At 54.3% G+C, this 21,446-nt stretch overlaps 1 protein-coding gene across 1 annotated transcript in view; it reads left to right on the forward strand.

The window, feature by feature from the left end:
- Positions 1 to 21,446, forward strand: part of LOC144267384 (sodium-dependent proline transporter-like) — a 44,887-nt gene that overhangs the window by 12,729 nt on the left and 10,712 nt on the right. The window contains exons 4-8 of the mRNA XM_077821358.1: positions 5,713 to 5,941; positions 16,802 to 16,933; positions 19,197 to 19,345; positions 19,771 to 19,820; positions 20,595 to 20,733. Coding sequence (XP_077677484.1) covers positions 5,713 to 5,941; positions 16,802 to 16,933; positions 19,197 to 19,345; positions 19,771 to 19,820; positions 20,595 to 20,733 — 699 coding nt within the window. The remainder of the gene's footprint in view (positions 1 to 5,712; positions 5,942 to 16,801; positions 16,934 to 19,196; positions 19,346 to 19,770; positions 19,821 to 20,594; positions 20,734 to 21,446) is intronic.

The following is a 21,446-nucleotide window of genomic DNA, read 5'->3' on the forward strand; positions in this document are numbered from 1 at the left end:
ATATCAGGGTTGGAAGGGATCTCAGGAGGTCATCTAGTCCCACCCCCTGCTCAAAGCAGGACCAATCCCCAATTTTTGCCCCACATCCCAAATGGCCCCCTCAAGGATTGAACTCACAACCTTGGGTTTAGCAGGCCAATGCTCAAACCACTGAGTGATCCCTCCCCCCATTGTCATCCTCCTTTTACAGGTGGGGATACTGATTGGCCCAAGGTATCACTGGAAGTCCCAGGAATAGAACCTAGATTTGCTGGGTCCCACTCCGGTACCTTAATCCTTAGTCCATTCTTCCTTCGTTAAACTGGCCGACCTGTCCTTAATACCACTGTGGCAGCTAGTACAGCCTTTTTTGGTAGGGTTGGGTGTCCAGGGTCCTATGTGAAATGTGTCTGCCAGTCTGGGTCTCTGGCTGGCTTGTAGCAGACAACAGGGCTTCCGCATCAGAAAACCCACACTCCAAAAGCTGGCCCTGACTGATTTCCTCTTGTTAGCAGCCTCAGCGGAGGCCACGGGAACTGAAGTGGGGCTGTGGTCAGGGCTGCTGTTGCCCATGCAATACCTCTTCCGTGCATGAACAGAACTAAATGCTCATGGGAAGCAGCATGTGAGCCCAGAGGTGTGGCACAGCCCGTGTGGTATTTTGTCATGTGTTTCCTGCTTCCCAGCATGCAGAGTTGTGTCTTGGATGTGGCCTCAAAGGCTGGTGGACGTGACCAGCTGGTGACATAGACTTGAGCAATAGGACATGCCACTTCGGGGAATGTTACTTTTCTGCTGTTACCCAACTGCTTTCCTTCCGAGGGAGCGGGGGTGGACGTGAAGTTGAAAATGCCCATTAGAAGAGAAGGGTGGGGAGATGGTAAGAATTGTGCCAGGATTTAGAGCCAGTTAAAATGACCTCTTGCATAGGTGCCCGGAGGCTCCACTCAGGATCAAGCCCCATTGTGCTGGGTGCTGTAGGAATGCATAGTAAGAGACGGTCCTTGCCCCAGAGAGCTTGTGGTCTAAATTAAGACAATGCAACAAGTGGGTGTGACAGAGAACTGGGGAGGTAAGGGCGTGTGCTGGCAGCATGGTGTTCCACAGATCAGCTACAAGCACTTTTTGTAGGCGTTGAGTCTGTTTTATCCATCCATGGAGTCTCTGCAGGTAGTGCGGCCAGTGCTAAGGGGCTGAGAGAATTTCTGGCTCCCACCCATTTTGGCAATCAGAATCCTTCCCCCCTCCCCCTCAACACACACACAGAGTACATTTTGTGTCTTTCCCTAAAAACAATCTTAGTTTGAGAGAAGTGGGGTTGGAGGCAGCATTCTCTAATAGTTAAAGTAGGGGCCTGGAAGTTAAGGTTTCTAGGTCAGTTATTTTACTACTGCCACTCGGTGTGACCTTTGGCTTGTCACTTCTTCACTGTGTGCCTCAGTTGCCCCATTTCTAAACCAGGAGTGACAATACTGACCAGCCTGGCTAGGGCAAATTCATGTTTGTGCAGGACTTTCAGATCTTCTGAGTGAGGCTGTAAGCGCAGAAGAGCGCTTAATTTGTGCCAGGGCTGAGCCCCAGCACCTCTAGGCTTAGCAGTTCTGGGTTGCTGCATCAGTTATGAATGTAAAAGAATTGCTTGAGCCCCAGCACCTAATTGCTTGAGTCCAGAACCTCTTTCATTACAAATTAAGCACTGATGCACAGTACTCAATTTCCATAATAATCAGCCTTGCTCCAAAACGACCTCCGACCTCCAGTGACTCTTCTGGTTTCTGTAATTCTTCAAGGCAGAGGTGGGGTTGGGAGAACATGCTGGATTTGGGGGTCTGTGACCCCTCTACAGCCATTTTCCTTAGCGGTTGGGTTTTGTGAAACATTTTTTCCATGATTTAACCCATTGTTTCAAAAGGGAAACTTAATTCAAGACACACAATTTACAGTGGGCTCTGACCGCACTGACTAATAATCCTCCCCTTTGGGGCAGATGATTAAATATCATTATCCCTATTTCACAGATGGGGAAATTAACCTTTGTGACTCAAGTAGTCTGGCTGCAGAGCTTTGGGCAATCAGTGGCAGAGCTGGGATTAGAACTCATGAGTTCCTGGCCCTGTGGCCGGTGCTCCAAACCCTGCTGCCTGTGTGTGTTTCAACCTGACATTCATCAATGCCAGAGCACGGTGCTTTGGTTACACTCAGTCCAGAGGAGTGTATAACTTAAGGACCTGACCCGGCGGGTGCTGAGCCCCTTTGGGCCCCGCTGGCTTCTCTAGGGTGCTGAGCATCCCCGGCACTCACTGGACTGGTCCCTACATTCTCGGTTCTACCTCCTGGCTCTGAACTGTTTTTTCCAGCTCCCTCTCTGCTGGCGACTGGCTCTTCTCAGTATAGTGCTGTATAAAACACATGCCCGAGCCAGTGACCTGCCTCCTGAGACCCCCAAGGAGCTGCTACAGGAGAAGCTGCTGCTGGCTCCCAAGGTCTCCGGCTTCCCCCAGGAGCATCCCGGCTGCTGGTAGGGTTCAAGGAGCGGTGCTGTCCTGAGTTGGGGGCTAGGGAGTGTCCAGGGCTCACCCGGCTCCCACCCTGCAGTCTGATTTATGTGAAATCTTCCCCCACTCAGTTGCTGCTGCTAACTGTCCCTGAAGATTGGTGGACTGTGAAACCCGCCGCTCAGCAGCTGATGGCTATACTCATACCAGAGCGGCTGGCCTACTGCCGAGAGCCCTGGGAGTCATGCATCTGCCATGTTCCCTGAAGCCCTCTCTCTCTCTGCTCCTTCCTTCCTTCCTCTGCTGACCTAGGGACTAATCAAGCCCTGTCCTGACATTTGCTTCATCCTGCCCCTCTCTCAGGGTGCCAGCTGGCTCAGCTGCCCTCCAGCGGCCTTCCCCCTCAGTGCCAGAGGCAGTGAGGTGCTAGGGCAGGTGAAGTAGGTGGAGTGAGAGCTGGCTGGAGTCCCATAGGCTTGGGGCTGGCCCTGCTGATGCTAGAGACGGCCAGATACAGATTTTGGGGTGGATCCAAATGTTGCAGCTCTGGGTCATTTGTGCCCTGCCCCCAGGTTTCCTTCCCATCCTGTGTGCCCCTGTGATAGCTATGTTCTGGGAGCAGGCAGACTGGTGGTGCCATGCCCCTTACTTGGGGGGGCCGGGGAGAGGTGATGGGGGAGCCCACTCGTACCACAGGGGAGGTGTGAGCTTGGGAGCTGAGCCCGCTCTGCAGGGAGCCAGTGTTCAATGCTGAGATAACTGGTGCCAAGTCGCTCGCTTCCCTACACCTCCCGTGTGTGTGTGTCTGGATTATCGAGGGCCTACCTGTAAGCTCCTGCCCTGTTACATGCCGGGACTGGAGCGCTTGCTGCTGCCCCTACACAAACTCGTTCAAATTCCCTCTCTCTAAGCAGACCTCGTGCACGAGTCTAGCGCTCACGCCAGCGAGGGTCTGACAGCGCTGGCTGGAGATGTACAGCACTTCCCCGCGCACGCACAAGCTGCTCCCCCGGTCCAGCGTGCTCCGTGCTTCGAGCCTCCCGCCCTACCCCGACAACATCACTGCCCGTGCACCTCAGTCCTGCCTTGCATCCCGCCCTGCTGTTCCAGCCCTGAGCCCAGCTAAGTAGCAGGTGCTGAACTGTGCCGGGGTATCGTACTGTGCACAAACGAGAAACCTTTCCCTGGATCTCACTCCTCGCCGAGCAGTGAACTTGCGACTTGGGGGAGCTGTATGCGCTACGTCACATCCTGGCGCATCAGTGGCTCTCAGCCTTCCCAGACTGCTGTACCCCTTTCAGGAGCCTGATTTGTCTTGCGTACCCCAAGCTTCACCTCACTTAAAAACGACTTGTTTACAAAATCAGACATGAGAATGTAAAAATGTCCCAGCACACTAGTACTGAAATATCACTGACGTTCTCATTTTGTCTGTATGAAAGTTTAGTTTGTGCTGACTTCGTTAGTGCTTTTTATGCAGCCTGTTGTAACACTAGGCAAATATCTAGATGAGTTGATGTACCCCCTGGAAGACCCCTCTGTACTCCCAGGGGTACACGTGCCCCTGCTTGAGAACCACTGCTCTACGTGAAATCCCAAGTCACCCCTTCCTCGCCTGCTGGGTGTGTTTTCTGATGACCCTGCGGCTTGCAGTTGAGTTTCCCTGTTGAATTATTGTCTGGTTTTTTCCATGGTGAGTGCTGCTAAGAGATCGAGCCTTGTCCGGCCTAGCTGGTAGTTGCAGGCATTGCTCTGACAGGTGATGTGTGAAGAGAGGCGCTGGAGAAGGGGGCAGGCAGCTGCCAGTGATGAGAGCTGCTGATCTGTCTGTCCATGGCAGATGGTGCCCACGCAGCCCTGCTCTGCCAGGGTGTTAGTCCTGGCAGCCTCTGTGCAGGGGGATGGCAAGTGCTGATGATCAGACAGTCCCTGGGTGAAAGGGAAAGTGATGCCCCTGTTCCCCTCCCAGCCCCTGCATGCTTTTCCCCTCGTACCTAGATGCAGCAGGCGTGGAGTTGAGCTGGAGCTCTGCCAGCTGGAGGAGAAGGGTTTATAAGAGGCCGTGATCAGGATCTCGGCCTTGTGCCGGGTGCTGCGCCAACAGGTGGATACAGCCCCTGCACTAGAGAGGACGCCCCTGGCTGATGAAATGGGGAAGGAGGGAGAGAGAGGGCCGCACTCAGATACCTTGCTGCATAGATATTAACCACAGCCCAGCCATCAGACAGGGGCCGATCGCTTGCATGCATCCTGGCAGTGGCCTGTCTGGCTCGGGGCTGGGAAGCAGGAGGAGAGGTTGGTGGGCTGATGGAGCAGTTCAGGGAGGCTGTGCTAGGGGTGGGGGTGGGGGTAGAGATTTTGTGAGGAGCAGACAGGCGGATGGTCCCACCAGCTGGGTGGAAGAGGTGATGGGGAACGAGCAGCCGAGCTGTGAAGGGCCAAGGCTGAGAAGCTTGGACTCGAAGCCCAAGAAGAGGGGGAGCTGGTGGAGGGCTCCAGAGAGGAGGCATGTGGCCAGTGTGACTGGCAGGGAAGATGGCCCTCGCCGTGTTATGGATGGATTGGGGGTGGGGAAGGTACGTGGTGCGGCCTGGGCAAGAGACAGAAGGAACAGGACGGAGCTGAGAAATGCTGCGGGGGGGAGATGTGGAGAGCTGGAGTGTGTGGGGGCCAAGCGAGCAGTCTCTGCTGACTCCTGGGGGGCGCTGGTTGCTGGAGAGGACGATGGTTCACTCAGCACGCAGTGACGGAGAACAGGGGCTGTGGAGAGGCCTTGGGAGGAAAGGTTGGGGGCTGAGTTTTGGCCACGTTGTCCAAGCTGATGGTGACACGGGCTGAGATGCCGGATTGGGCCAAGGGAGACGGGAGGATCAGAGCCTTTAGAAATAGGAGAGCCCTCTGCTCTGTCATCCCATGTGGCCCATCTCCCCAGGGGCCAGTGTGCGGGGCTTGTTCCCTCCAGATCCCTCCACAGGGCTCTGTTGTGTTAAGTGTCCCAAGCCATGGGGGCTCCAGGAGTGGCGTAGATATTTGGGACAGCCTCCTCCATTCCTGTGAGGTGGGGCTGCTGGCATGGGTCTTCCAAGAGAGGTGCCTGGGGGAAGGTTGCTCAGAACTTGCTTGTGGGCTGACAGACCCGCCCTCCCTCCCGGGGGCATGCAAGTGTGCATGCTGGCATGCCGGCCGAACGGGATTTGTCTGATCTCTGACTCCTTTTCCCCTTCTCTTCCCACCGCAGGGGAGTCCGGTCCAGCTGAATGGTGTGACCCTGGAGTCTGAACACCCGCAGTCCGTGAGCCAGCCCCAGCCTGCCTTCCAGATCCAGCCCGTGACCCCGGACCCTGCCCCCAGCCAGCCCAGGGAGACGTGGGGTGGGAAGTATGAGTTCCTGCTCTCCTGCGTTGGGTATTGTGTGGGGCTGGGCAACGTCTGGCGCTTCCCCTATCTCTGCTACCGCAATGGAGGAGGTGAGTCCCTGCAGCCCTCTTTGCTGTTGTCTGTCTGCCTTGGGGTCACATGATCACAGCCCTCTTACTTTGGAACTAATGCCTGGATCCATCAGGTGCTGGGAAGCTGGTGGTGAGCAGAGACCGTATCTGCCGAGTCCCAGACGAAAGGAGTGCGCTCCGAACAGGTGGTGCTGTTTGCATGGAGCAGTGTTTGTCTAATCACCAGCACTTTTACAGGGACACTTGCGGGTGGTGGCATGGCCTAGCGGGTAGGGCTCTGACTGAGTCAGGACACCTGCGTTCTGTCCCCACCGCTGCTCCTCAGAGGTGCTGAGCGGTTATCATGTCTCCCCTCAGTCTTCTCTTCTCCAGACTAAACAAACCCAGTTTTTCAATCTTCCCTCCTAGGTCATGTTTTCTAGACCTTGAATCATTTTTGTTGTTCCTCTCTGGCCTTTCTCCAATTTGTCCACATCTTTCCTGAAATGCGGCGCCCAGAACTGGACACAATACTCCGGTTGAGTCTTAATCAGCGCAGAGTAGAGCGGAAGAATTACTTCTCGTGTCTTGCTTACAGCACTCCTGCTAATACATCCCAGATGGATGTTTGCCTTTGTTTTGTTTTTTTGTTTTGTTTTTTTGGCAACAGCATTACACTGTTGACTCATATTTAGCTTGTGGTCCACTATGACCCCCAGATCCCTTTCCGCAGTACTCCTTCCTAGGCAGTCATTTCCCATTTGGTATGTGTGCAACTGATGGGTCCTTCCTCAGTGGAGTACTTTGCATTCGTCCTTATTGAATTTCATCCTATTTACTTCAGACCATTTCTCCAGTTTGTCCAGATCATTTTGAATTTTAATCCTACCCTCCAAAGCACTTGCAACCCCTCCCCACTTGGTATTGTCCACAGACTTTATAAGTGCACTCTCTGTGCCATTATCTAAATCATTGATGAAGATACTGAACAGAACCAGACCCAGAACTGATCCCTGTGGGACCCCACTCATTATGCTCTTCCAGCATTACTGTGAACCATTGATAACTACTCTCTGGGAATGGTTTTCCAGCCAGTTATGCACCCACCTTCTAGTAGCTCCATCTAGGTTGTATTTCTCTAGTTTGTTTATGAAGAGGTCATGCGAGACAGTATCAAAAGCCCTTATTATATTTTATTGGCCTGGGCAGGCTGTAAAGGAAGGAGTCTGGCTTACTCCTGGCAGACTATCCATACGTTTTCAGAAAGTGATGTTTTGGGGACTTGGTAACTAACTTTATGAACTAGGGCTATCTCGTCGCAGCCCTAAATAGATCCCCAAATCTGGAGAGTCTTGCATGGCGGCTTTGAAATGAAATGTTACCACTGTGCTAGTCAAGGCTGCTGAGCCTTGAGTCAGGCCTCTGAGCTCAACTCTGGCTCTTGAATGAGCAGATCTGTGCAAGAGCAACACATCTGAGGTACTGCGAGACACATGCCCCAGAGATGTTACCCCAGGGCAGCCCTGTCGAGCTGGAATCTTTCAGCTATTTCCAAGCAGTGAGGTTTTTGCTTCATGGGGGGCACAGTTAATTTGTTCTTGCTGCCGCTGTGGCACGTACTGACCAACCTGGGTTTTCCAGCACACATTCGCTCTTGGAGGCAGCCTTCATGGCCTGACACAAGTTCAAAGTGTGTTAAGGCCCCTTTGTGGGGTTCTTGCCTGACCTCTTCTCCAGCTTTAAAAGGAGCAATCCGTCCGGCCTGGGTAATTAGCCATGCCCTTGGGGAGCCCCTGGTGACTGCTAAGGGAGGTTCTGGCGATTATCTCATGGTGCAAGATTCCCTGCAGAGCAGGGCTAATCCCTTTTGCAATGCACACAGTACAGAGGGGAAACCAGTGCTGGCTGGCTGGTATGGGAGGAGCTTGAATTGAGTCTCCTAACTGGATCAGGTCTGATCAAGCTTTCCTTGGGCACCTGAGAGCTGCAGGTTTCGGCTAGCCGAGCAGCTCCTGAGTGAGCGCTTGTCTACTGAAATGATCTAGGGAGTACATCGTTCAGAATGGACAGGCCCATTGCAAAGAGAGAAACCAAAGTAGGGGAGGTAATCTCTCTGATGGGACCCACTTCTGTTTGTGAGCGAGACCAGCTTTTGAGCTTACACAGAGCTCTTCTCCTTGGCTCTTGAAAGCTTCTCTCTCACCAACCGAAGTTGGTCCAATAACAGATATCTTTCCCCCATCTTGTCTCTAGTATCCTGGGACCAACACGGCTACAGCAACACTGCATCCAGGCCTTCTGTTCAGATTCTCTGCATGAAACGTTGGGCTGTGATCTCCTGCGGCCTTGAAAGCTAGGCAGGGTCAGTCCTGGGCACTGCTTGGCTGGGGAGGTCTCCAAAGGAACCTCAGGGTACCTCTGGGAGAGCAGTCTTGTGAATTGAGCAGGTGGTGCTCTTCTAAACCAAGCATGGTATCTGTTGGAGGAGAGGGGTGCTGGGCTGCTGGAGGTGCCTGATCCCCCTCCCCTCTCCCTGCAGGAGGAGGGAATTAACCCTTGTGTGCCCTATCCAGTTCCAGTAGCCCCATTCCCCTGCTGTTCCACGTTAAGTGGAGGTATGGTGGGCCCTAAGGGCAGGCAGTCACAATGGGGTGTGGGGGAGGATGTTAGGGGGCTTATTCCTTCACCCACTTACTTCCCTGGTCCTTCTCGCATGAACAGAGAGCAACAATACCCGAAGTCCAAAGGTGCAAACAATTCGGGGTTTATTGGGGTGAACTTCCAGCAAGCATGATTCCAGTTTCCTTCCTTAGTATCCTCCTTCCCAGCTCTGACACCACATAGCCTTATACCGGTGTCCTTGTTCCTATTTCCCCCTTTAGCAAAACATGATTCCAATTTCCTTACCCCCATTCCCTGTTCCCATCTCCCCCCCACCACACACCCACCTCCTCACTTCCTGATTGACTGCAGACTATATAGTAAAACTTGAGTTCAGCTCAGCTATACCTTAACCAATCATTTTCCTGAAATTTAACTAACCAATCTTAACATATTGTAACATGATTATGTAACCAATTATATCCCATCACCTTAATTAGTTTACACCCAGCAAAATTAATTATACAGCAGACAGGAACAATCACAGAACCAGACAGAAATTATACAGACAAACAATAGCAAAGTGGGAACTATAATGACAAAACAATACAGAAGCGAGGATTTCACATCCCAGTATTGATAAGTGAGTTCTTGCCAGACAGGATGCTATCAAACTAAGTTTCCTTTTACATCTTCTAGGCACTTCCCTTTCTCTGGAGGTGATAGGCACTATCAGGACAGGATTGTATTCCTAACAGCCCAATAGCACCTTCTTTCAATGTGACTAGGTTGGAATGTGAGGATGTGACCGGTCGCTTCCCAGCTTATGGCTGCCTCTGTTGCTTAGCCAAAGGCCTTACTCTAAGAACAGGGCCTCAGACTGTCACAGTAAGAGAAGGACCTTACACTGCAGACAGTGATTTTGATTCTTTCTTTTATACTTCTAACTAACCAAGTGATAAGAATACACCTTAATTCTTAAAGTACAGGCCTTTGCAGACAGGCCTGAATATCTATATCCTAACACTCCACCCCTTTTTTTTCTTTTTCTTTTGGGATCCTCCTGCCCAGGTATCCCTGGAAAAGCATAGGACATATGGCGACACACTTCCTGATAGGGCCGGGCATCAAGAGGGAAGGTGTCGATATTCCATTTGTCCCACTGCCCCTTGTGTAGTATAGTGCCCTGCACCTTCTCTCGTACGGGCATACCACACCTATTCCAATTAGTGTTCCAGACTTCCCATTAGAGTGGGCCCGAGAAGGTTGGGTCCGGGTGTCTAGTACACTGTAGGGTTTGGAGGGCTTACTACATTACTTATAGGTTATCTTCATATGCAACGTAACACAAGTACAGTTAACAATACAAAATCCACAGCAACACCGAGTCCTGACCACTGCAGTATGATCCAACATCTGAGACACCCCCAAAACACTGCCTCTCCTCCTTCGACAGGGTCATGATCTTATGTGTCCAGTTGCTCGTAGTTCCAACAAGCTGCCCCTGCAGGTTTTGCTTGCTTTTGTCCATATCATAAGTCCACTGAATGTTCACAGAGAAATGGGTTATTGTCCAAACCAGCTTGACCACTTGGTATGGAATCAGGCAGTATGCCCTGGTTTGATTATTATTATAATATTATTATTATTGGGGACGGGAAGCCAGGGGAGTGGTATGGCCAGAGCAACAGAAGGAAGGAGATTTCCACACCAGCATGAGCAGAGGAGGCCCAGTGAGAGTAGCAGAGGCCAGAGAGAGGAGCACAAGAGAGCTAAGAAAGGGAGTTAGCAATGAGAATGGAGAGGCCTGCCCATGGCACTCCCTCGCAGGGCAAGATGAAGACCCTATTGTGGAAGACACTGTGGCTTTATCCACCTCTGTGCAGATCGGAAGCACGTGAACATCTGTGCTGCTAATGCTGCTAATGCTAATGCTAATTAGCTAATGCTAATGCGGAGAGGTGTTCTGTGTAGACTTTTAACCACACCTCTTGCGGCAGCATGAATGCCCTGTTCCTAGACTGAAGGGACCATTGGATAAAGGATAAAGGAGTTTGAGGTGCAAGTGGTGTTCTCGTCCATCCTCCCCGGAAGAAGGAAAAGGCCTGGGTAGAGACCGTTGAATCGTGGAAGTCAACGAATGGCTATGCAGGTGGTGTCAGAGAGAAGGCTTTGGATTCTTTGACCATGGGATGGTGTTCCAAGAAGGAGGAGTGCTCGGCAGAGACGGGCTCCACCTAACGAAGAGAGGGAAGAGCATCTTCGCAAGCAGGCTGGCTAACCAAGTGAGGAGGGCTTTAAACTAGGTTCACCGGGGGGAAGGAGACCAAAGCCCTGAAGTAAGTGGGCAAGCGGGATACCGGGAGGAAGCATGAGCAGGAGCGCGTGAGAGGGGAGGGCTCCTGCCTCATACTGAGAAAGAGGGACGATCAGCGATTTATCTCAACTGCCTATACACAAATGCAAGAAACCTGGGAAACAAGCAGGGAGAACTGGAAGTCCTGGCACAGTCAAGGAATTATGATGTGATTGGAATAACAGAGACTTGGTGGGATAACTCACATGACTGGAGTACTGTCATGGATGGATATAAACTGTTCAGGAAGGACAGGCAGAGCAGAAAAGGTGGGGGAGTTGCATTGTATGTAAGGGAGCAGTATGACTGCTCAAAGCTCCTGTATGAAACTTCAGAAAAACCTGAGAGTCTCTGGATTAAGTTTAGAAGTGTGAGCAACAAGGGTGATGTCGTGGTGGGAGCCTGCTATAGACCACCGGACCAGGGAGATGAGGTGGACGAGGCTTTCTTCCGGCAACTAACGGAAGTTACTAGTTCGCAGACCCTGGTTCTCATGGGAGACTTCAATCACCCTGATATCTGCTGGGAGAGCAATACAGCGGTGCACAGACAATCCAGGAAGTTTTTGGAAAGAGTAGGGGACAATTTCCTGGTGCAAGTGCTGGAGGAACCAACTAGGGGCAGAGCTCTTCTTGACCTGCTGCTCACAAACCGGGAAGAATCAGTAGGGGAAGCAAAAGTGGATGGGAACCTGGGAGGCAGTGACCATGAGATGGTCGAGTTCAGGATCCTGACACAAGGAAGAAAGGAGAGCAGCAGAATACAGACCCTAGACTTCAGAAAAGCAGACTTTGACTCCCTCAGGGAACTGATGGGCAGGATCCCCTGGGAGAATAACATGAGGGGGAAAGGTGTCCAGGAGAGCTGGCTGTATTTTAAAGAATCCTGATTGAGGTTACAGGGACAAACCATCCCGACGTGTAGAAAGAATAGTAAATATGGCAGGCAACCAGCTTGGCTTAACAGTGAAATCCGTGCTGATCTTAAACACAAAAAAGCAGCTTACAAGAAGTGGAAGATCGGACAAATGACCAGGGAAGAGTATAAAAATATTGCTCGGGCATGCAGGAGTGAAATCAGGAAGGCCAAACCACACCTGGAGTTGCAGCTAGCAAGAGATGTTAAGAGTAACAAGAAGGGTTTCTTCAGGTATGTTAGCAACAAGAAGAAGTCAAGGAAAGTGTGGGCCCCTTACTGAATGAGGGAGGCAACCTAGTGACAGAGGATGTGGAAAAAGCTAATGTACTAAATGCTTTTTTTGCCTCTGTCTTCACGAACAAGGTCAGCTCCCAGACTACTGCACTGGGCAGCACAGCATGGGGAGGAGGTGACCAGCCCTCTGTAGAGAAAGAAGTAGTTCAGGACTATTTAGAAAAGCTGGACGAGCACAAGTCCATGGGGCCGGATGTGTTGCATCCGAGAGTGCTAAAGGAGTTGGCAGATGTGATTGCAGAGCCATTGGCCATTATCTTTCAAAACACATGGTGATTGGGGGAGGTCCCGGACGACTGGAAAAAGGCTAATGTAGTGCCCATCTTTAAAAAAGGGAAGAAGGGGGATCTGGGGAACTACAGGCCACTCAGCCTCACCTCAGTCCCTGGAAAAATCATGGAGCAGGTCCTCAAGGAATCAATTCTGAAGCACTTAGAGGAGAGGAAAGTGATCAGGAACAGTCAGCATGGATTCACCAAGGGCAAGTCATGCCTGACTAATCTAATTGCCTTCTATGATGAGATAACTGGCTCTGTGGATGAGGGGAAAGCAGTGGACGTGTTGTTCCTTGACTTTAGCAAAGCCTTTGAGACGATCTCCCACAGTATTCTTGCCGGCAGGTTAAAGAAGTATGGGCTGGATGAATGCACTATAAGGTGGGTAGAAAGTTGGCTAGATTGTCGGGCTCAACGGGTAATGATCAGTGGCTCCATGTCTAGTTGGCAGCCGGTATCAAGTGGAGTGCCCCAAGGGTCGGTCCTGGGGCCGGTTTTGTTCAATATCTTCATAAATGATCTGGAGGATGGTGTGGATTGCACCCTCAGCAAGTTTGCAGATGACACTAAACATGGTAGGAGTGGTAGATACGCCTGAGGGTAGGGACAGGACACACAGAGGGACCTAGACAAATTGGAGGATTGGGCCAAAAGAAATTTGATGAGGTTCAACAAGGACAAGTGCAGAGTCCTGCACTTAGGACGGAAGAATCCCATGCATCGCTACAGACTAGGGACCGAGTGGCTAGGAAGTAGTTCTGCAGAAAAGGACCTAGGGGTGACAGTGGACAAGAAGCTGGATATGAGTCAACAGTGAGCCCTTGTTGCCAAGAAGGCCAATGGCATTTTGGGATGTATAAGTAGGGGCATTGCCAGCAGATCGAGGGACGTGATCGTTCCCCTCTATTCGACACTGGTGAGGCCTCATCTGGAGTACTGTGTCTAGTTTTGGGCCCCACACTACAAGAAGGATGTGGGAAAATTGGAAAAGGTCCAGCGGAGGGCAACAAAAATGATTAGGGGACTGGAACTCATGAGTTATGAGGAGAGGCTGAGGGAACTGGGATTGTTTAGTCAGCGGAAGAGAAGAGTGAGGGGGGATTTGATAGCTGCTTTCAACTACCTGGAAGGGGGTTCCAAAGAGGATGGCTCTAGACTGTTCTCAGTGGTAGCAGATGACAGAACAAGGAGTAATGGTGTCAAGTTGCAGTGGGGGAGGTTTAGGTTGGATATTAGGAAAAACTTTTTCACTAGGAGGGTGGTGAAGCACTGGAATGCGTTACCTAGGGAGGTGGTGGAATCTCCTTCCTTAGAAGTTTTTAAGGTCAGGCTTGACAAAGCCCTGGCTGGGATGATTTAGTTGGGGATTGGTCGTGCTTTGAGCAGGGGGTTGGACTAGATGACCTCCTGAGGTCCCTTCCAACCCTGATATTCTATGTTTCGGGCCATCTAGTCTGGCCTCCTGCACAAAGTCGAGGCATACTTGGCTTTGCTTCAGCGCAGGGGCCGCACTAGGCCAGAGGTTCTCAAACTTCATTGCCCCGCAACCCCCTTCTGACAGCCAAATTACTACGTGACCCCAGGGAGAGGGGGCCGGAGCCCGAATTCCGCAGCCCTGAGCGGGGATGGAGCTCGGGCTTCAGCTTCAGCCCCGGGTCCCAGCAAGTCCAATGCTGGCCCTGGAAACCCCATTAGAACGTGGTCCCGACCCAGAGTTTGAGAACTGCTGCACTAGGCGACCTCTCACGGTCTCGCCTACTGCTCCGTTTCCACGAGTCTGTGACAGGTGCTTCGTGCGACCGCCGGTGTGTCCACCCTTCCTCTTGCAAGCAGGGCCACTTCAGTCTGTCTAAAGTCTTGGGTCCGCTTGCAAAGACCTGGGGGGGCCTCTATCAGGAGGAGATAAGAACTGCACCAGGGGGATACAGCATCACTGTGTGCCCACAGAAAATGCCACAACAGATTTCCTGTTTCCCTGCAGAAAATGGCAGGGAAGCCGCGGGTGGAGAGGCAGGGGGCGACCGTAAGTTCAGTTTGGGGGGGTTGCCCCCCTCCAAACAGAGGCGAGGTCTTGGGGTGCACACGGGATTACATGCCACTGCGCCCCCCCCCCCCCACCATTCTGCAAGGGCAGAGCTGCCCAGCTGAAGGAGGCTGTGTCTTGACTCTGCTGACTAATCTGCAGCTAAATGCAGCCTCCTGGGTCCTAGTGCCAGTCATCTCCCCTTCTGTGTGCTGGGAGCCTTGCTGTTTTCTGTGCAGCAAGGAGTGCCAGCAGTGAGGCTGGGTAAGGTGAGGTGGGGGAAATGTGGGAAGGGGGAGTAGGGGGAAGAGGCAGTGGGGAAGAAAGGGGGTGGAATAGGGATGAGGGAAGGAGAATGGAGAAGAAAAGGGGATAGGGGAATCATGGGGGAATCAGGAGCCTGGCAGGCGGTGTTCCCTCGGCAGCAGCTGAGGCTCCTCTGTTGAGCAGGCCCATCGAACCCTCACCCTGACAAGCCCTACCCGCCTACACTTGGTCCTCTCCAACGAGCCCCCCACACCTGGACCCCCACCCCACTGAGCACCTACCAACTACACCTGGACCCCCACTCCATCAAGCCCCACTCCCTCAGCACCTGGACCACACCCAGCCCCCCCTCCTGAGCCCCAGCCACCTTCACCTGGATCCCCTGCAGAGTCCCATTGACCCTGCACCCAGAATCCCCAAAGAGCCCCTGTGCATTCAGATCTCCCACTGGCCTGCCCGCACCCAGACTGCCCCACACAGAAACCTCTCACCCCACACCTACATCCCCCAACACTAAGCCCCTCCCCACTTGGATCCTGCTGGGCTGAGCCTGCCCTCCTACACCTGGTGCACCTGGCACAGGGGGGCAGGGCTCTGGGGAGTTTCTGGGGCAGGCCCAGCCCTTATGCTGTGTCAGGGTCAGGTGCAGCCTCACAGCCGAGTCCTTGTATTGGGGGAGGTGGGGGCTTCAGGGTGATCTCCCTCCTCCATTCAGCCAGTGGCCTGTGCTCCCCACTGCCATGCTGGAGCCACATTTATTTATTGACAAATAAAATTTGCAGAATTTTAATATATTGTGCACAGAATTTTAAATTTTTGGCACAGAATTTTAAATTTTGGGGTGCAGAATTCCCTCAGGAGTAAAAAACAAACTCTTCACTGCCAGCACCTTGGCGTTTAGACACAGCCCTAACCAACCCGTGTGTGCATGCGATACGGGGGAAATACTTGGACTGCATCTGTATTTTAACCTGCTATGCTGACAAGTATGTGTGTTCACCACAAGATGTCTCTCCAGGCTCTCTGAAGACACCGTTTATGTAGCATCTTCCAGAAGATGACTGGTTTGGAGCATTAGAACTGCCGTTGGTTTAGTAAACGAGCTCTCTGCATTAGGGCTCTGGAGGACTGTATTGGACTGGGGAGCTTGTGCTAGTGACGGGCTTGTGTTAGGAAACCATAAGAGTGGCTGGACCTTTTTCCTACATGGGTCTCTGAAGTGTGTCAGGTCAAAGAATGATAGTACACGTGATGGGATGTCATTGCCTTTTATGTGGCTGGCTGGAATGGCCCATCATGGGTAGGGTGACCAGATAGCAACTGGGAAAAGACAGGACGGGGGTGCAGGGGTAATAGGTGGCTATATAAGGAAAAGTCCCCCAAAACAGGACGGTCCCTTTAAAAACGGGACATCTGGTCACCCTAATCATGGGTGGGAATTGGGTGGACAAGCACAGGAAAGCTCTGTGTGTTCTCCTGGATGGAGTATGTCAGACCTGTGTGTACGGAGCAATATGTGTGTGTCCAACATCTGAATAGTGGAACCACTGCAAGGGACCTGGGTTAGCTCACCTGAAGGTCTGAGTCTTTTGCGGGAGTCTAAGGTTGTGGTTTCTGTTCCCTAAAGCACCTGGAGTGCTTTAGCTGATGCCTGTCAGTGTCTGTGCGCTTATAGCCCTAGGGCAGACTTTAATGATAACATTGTAGGAGCCTATAATTGTGTCAACTCTTTCGATTCCAGATACAACTGATTTGACTTAACAAGTCAAAAATGTTTCTGGCTTCCAGGGCTGCAAACGCCATCTGGGTTCTAAAAACCCACTGCGTGTTGTGTTTTTTGCTGCCCTCTTATGGGCGATAAAGGTTCTGTCCCTGCGTCAAATGTCCCTTCCGTGTGGAGGGGTAAAGCAGGCATGCCCCCTGTGCTGAGGTCGCCAGCGGCTGGAGCTGAGCGTGCTGCCTCTGGACTAGCTTTCCCAGCCACAACCTGGCTGTCAGGGTGTTGCGGTCAGGCCTGTTCTGCTCTGGCCGCTGGCAGTCCCACCAGCTGTGGGCTCCTGAGAGCCAAGGTCTCTGCCCTGCCCCTTCCCGGTGGCTGAGTATCTGAGTTCTTGCCTCGTTCCATCCCAGTTCCTTGCTAACCGTGTCTGCCCCCTCATCCCCAGGGGTGTTCCTGATCCCCTACTTCGTCATGCTGCTCTTCACCGGCCTGCCCCTCTTCCTGCTGGAGCTCAGCCTGGGCCAGTACGGAGCTGCAGGGCCCATCACCGTCTGGAAGTGCTGCCCCCTGTTGAAAGGTGAGTCTGTGCCTGGCGCAGCATCCCACTCCCCCGAGTGAGCAGGGCGTGGGGAGAGGCAGCTGCCGTACATCTTACCTCCCCCCACCACTTCTGGCCCCTGGACACACAGTCTCCTTCTCTGTCACCCATAAACCACAGGGGACAAGGTCCTCTGCCCCTCGCTCTGACCACATCACCTCCCGCTCTCGATCCCTCCTCCAGTCCTGCTCCTCCACCGAGTCCAGTTCAAACAGCCTGTCTGCCCCTTCCAGGCCTGGCAGAGCTCCACCCCCATCCCTTATCTGACCACATCCCTCAGCACAGCCCCTCCGGGCTAGGTTTATCCACTTCCCCTGCTGTCTCCGCACTGTCTCAAGCGCCCGGAAATGCCTCCTTGAGCTGCTCTGCAAGGTCAGCGCCCTCTCCTCACCGCAGCCCTCTCTGAGCAGCCTTCCCCATAGGCTGTAACACAAAACCCAGCCTCCCCTCCCTGTCCCCAGAGGATTTCAAAGCACTAAAGAATCTGCCCTCCTGGCCCCCTGGGAGGAGCGTCTGTTGTCTCCATTTCCCAGAGAGGCCAATGGCCTGGCCGGACCTCCCAGATGCGTCCAGCGCTGTAGCCCCCACTGAAATCCACAGGGCTATGGGCACCCGGGAACGTCAGGTCCCACAAGTGACTGGCAGGGCTGGGCGCAGAGCCTGGTCTCCTGACTTCCTGCCCTGCCGCGAGAGCGTCCTTCCTGCTCTAATGGCTGTAAAGTAGGTCTTGGTGCCGGCAGTGTTCTCCGCCGCGGATGGCTCCCAAGCAGAGCTATGGTACTCAGCCATGCTGTCGACTCTCTCCAGCTCAGCCAGACCCTTGTGGGGGGGACGGACTCTGAGCATGAGGACACTCCAAACCAACGAAACAAAACTCTCTCTCAATCCTCTCCTCAATCATCCACCTTGGGGGAAGGATAGCTCAGTGCTTTGAGCATTGACCTGCTAAACCCAGGGATGTGAGTTCAATCCTTGAGGGGGCCATTTAGGGATGTGGGGCAAAAATTGGGGATTGGCCCTGCTTTGAGCAGGGGGTTGGACGAGATGACCTCCTGAGGTCCCTTCCAACCCTGATATTCTATGATACACCAAAGGAACCCACTGGGCAGCAGGTCCTTGCTCCGACCCCACACCATTCAGTGCAAGCATGTGAGGGTGGGACGCCCAGCACCACTCAAACCGTCTGAGCTCAGCAGTGTCTGTCCCCTGCTCCCTCTCTACTCCCCCTCCTGGGGGGTTCAGGCCCTAGAGCTTCCTACTCTGTCCCAGGAGCAGGCAGATCACCCTGTGGCCCTGTGCACTGGCTAAGCCAATGCCAATGTGGGCTGTCAGCCTGAGCAGACCTGTCCGAGCAGGATGCTGGGCTGTCCCTAGTCCCATACGGGCTCTGTAGCTGGCAGTGCTGGACGCACCTTGTCTGCGTGAGGGCAGGAAGCCTGCCTGGGGGAGGAGAGATTTGGATGAGACACAAAGGCACCAGCCAGCGAAGGGGCCGGAGAAAGGAAGGGGATGTGGGCCAACGGGCTGAACCTCCTGACAAGAGGTGGATGGTTCACTGTGAGATCACTGGGCCCAGAGCCTGCAGACTCGCTGGAGAGAACTGGGGGGACCAGATTGCCACGGTGGGCCTCGTCTAGTTCCAGCATGCAGCGAGTTCGCTGTGCTGTGTTCGGATCTGAGTGCTCGGGAGCTGCAGAGGTGTCTTCTCCGAGCCTCCCACGCCAGCGCTGGCATGGGACACCGAGATCCGCTGCGTGCCGCTCTGCCTGCTTCTCTTTCGCTCCCTCTCAGCGGCCTAGGAGACATGCTGGTACGTGTCTGGCCAGCGCCTAGCGCAGCGGGGCCCAGCCTGCGGACCTTGCCGTGGTGTCGGGTGCTCCCTGCAGCATGTGCTGTCTCCCGTCGTTGGCAGCGGGCAATGACCAGTGCCCCACATGCACACACCTCGCCATCATTAGTGCAGCTCGGACGCTTGGCCTCGTGGCACCCCTCCCCTGTCTCCATCCACCCGTTGTCTCATGATGGAAGTGTGAGAGTTTGGGGCAGCAGCCGCCTCTCTCCTGGGGGCCCGGGTCAGCGACGGGGGCCCAGCGGTGCTACGTGCGTTCACGAGGCAGCAGACATGCCGGCTGTGAATGCCAAAAGGCCCAGCTTCGATCCCCGCCGATGCTCGCAGGGGGTGTGAGCGAGCAGGGCCGGCGTCTACTCGGCAGCTGCACCTTCCTCCCTCCCTTCCCTGCAGGGATCGGCGTGGGCATGCTGCTCGTCTCCTCGCTGGTGTCGCTCTATTATAACGTCATCATCGCCTGGACTTTCTACTACCTGGGCATGTCCTTCCAGAGCCCCCTGCCCTGGTCTTGTGATGCTCCGCAGAACGCCCCCCTCTGCCAGGTCTGTCTCCTCCCTCCCGGATGGCCACTCCAGTGTGGCGGGCCGGGTTATCCCCCTCAACAGGGCAGCTTGGCCTGGTGCTGCTTAAAACACTCAGCTGCTCCTCATGCTGCTGTGGATGGGCTAGGAGGGGGCATCTGTCCGGGCCAGCCAGGGCCTCTGTATGTGAGGCTGTTGGGTCCAGGGTACGGCTACTGTAGGAGATGGGGCCGGCCAGCCATAGTGCGAGGATGTTGCCTTTCCCTCTGGGGCCTGTTGCCGTTTGGGGAGGTGTAGATGACCTGACCCCCCTCCCTCTCTGGGGAGCCTGCCTCTCTGTGCGGTGGGACAAGGAACAGGGAGTTTGGCAGGGGAGGAAGCTTCTGCCTGGGGGCAGCCGGCATAGGGTGGGGGAGTGGGTGACCAGCCCGCTCTGTGTCTTGCAGAACGCATCAGGAAACTCCAGCCGGTTCAGTGCCAGCGAGGCCTTCTGGAAGTGAGTGGCTGCGTTATGGTGTTTGTGTTCGGGACTGATTCGCCGCCCTTCCCCGCAGGTAGCAGCCTGCCTGGCGCTCTCCCTCTCCGTCAGGGAGCCCCTGTGCTCCTGCGGGAGCCTGAACCCAATTGGCTGGGAGCCTCGCCCACCTCTGCTCGCTCGGGAAATGCCTCTGCCAGCTCCGCTCTCGGCACTCGGGGGGCGCTGCAGTCGGCGGGGTGCTGGGATGAGGGTCCGGGACTCCGTGGCAGGAAAAACAGTTGCATCAAGGGAAACCCCCTGCGTGGAGCTGTGGAACTCGCTGCCACAGGGTGCACTATGCACAAGAAAATAGCCGTTATCCTGGCGGTTGCGATTGGGGTTGAAGTCATAAGCTCCTCTCCAGGCTGGGTTTGGAGGAAGCATCCTCTGCAAGACTGCCATGTCTCTGTGTTGTCAGTATCACCCTCGACAGCTCACACGGAGACCCAAAGCCACTAGAGACCCACTGCTGGCAAACCGGCTGGAGGGGGTAGCGGGACCAGCATGCCCGATGTAGGCCTCTGTCATGGGCAGGAGGGGTCTGGCTGGTGGGTGGGAAGCTGTTGCCAAAGTAGGAGGCAGGTATGAAGCCAGGAGGGGGCAAAGGGATCTGGTAGTGGGCACGGAGGCAGGATTTAACACCCACTCAATAGCCCCCCCACCATTCTGGTCCAGGGGGGCGGAGGGAGGCGACACCCTGTGTTCAGCGCAGGCTGGGTCTGCGTGTCTTTAACCTGTGTTTGGGCCGTGCAGCGAGCAGGTGCTGGGGGTCACGCACAGCTCCGGCCTCCACGACCCGGGCCCAGTGAGGTGGCCGCTCGCGGTATGCTTGTTGGTCGCCTGGATCGTCATCTTCCTGTGCATGCTAAAGGGGATCCGCAGCTCGGGCAAGGTGAGTGGCGGGCAGGGCGCAGGGTTTGCTAGCATGGGCCTGCTGGAGCGTGTTTCCCCGGCAGCCGAAGGGAGGGGAACCCCGTGTGCGGGCGAGGCGGGGGGATTCTGCGTATGTGTCCTTTAAAGAGGTAAATGCCCCCAGAAGCTTGGTCGATGGGCACGTTCTTACCAACGCTGATGACTGAGTATCACAGTCCCCGGCTACTATAGAGGGTGGGTCTGATCCCCATTTTACATGGGGAAACCGAGGCATGGATAGAGGTATTGGGGTCACCCGGAGCTGAGTCGCTGACCATTAGATAGCACTGCCTTTGCCCGGACTAATCGGTGTTGAGCTGGGGCCGCGTCTCATGAATTCTCACTAGGCTCCCAGACGCTCGCTATCCTACAGGTGTCCTGTGCGTCGGCTGGGAGGGCAGATGGGGTAAGAGGCGGATCTGCCATGGGAAGGCTAGAGAGAGGCTGGGGCTTCTCTGGTTGAAAGGATATTGCCACACCCACGCCTTCGCCGTTCAGCATGTCCTGAGATCTCCCCTCCAGGGTGTCTGCGCTGGGGAGGGGTTCTGGGCTCCCCAGCCCTGCACAGGACGGGGGGGGCACTACACATCGATTGGGGGGCGAAACCGCTAAATATGGCAACAAGCAAAGTGCTCATCTCCTCCCACCCCCAAAGAAAAAGGCCCCAGGGCACAACAACGAATAACCAAGAAG

The sequence above is a fragment of the Eretmochelys imbricata genome, chromosome 1 (genome assembly GCF_965152235.1).
Source record: "Eretmochelys imbricata isolate rEreImb1 chromosome 1, rEreImb1.hap1, whole genome shotgun sequence".
Classification (NCBI taxonomy): domain Eukaryota; kingdom Metazoa; phylum Chordata; order Testudines; family Cheloniidae; genus Eretmochelys; species Eretmochelys imbricata.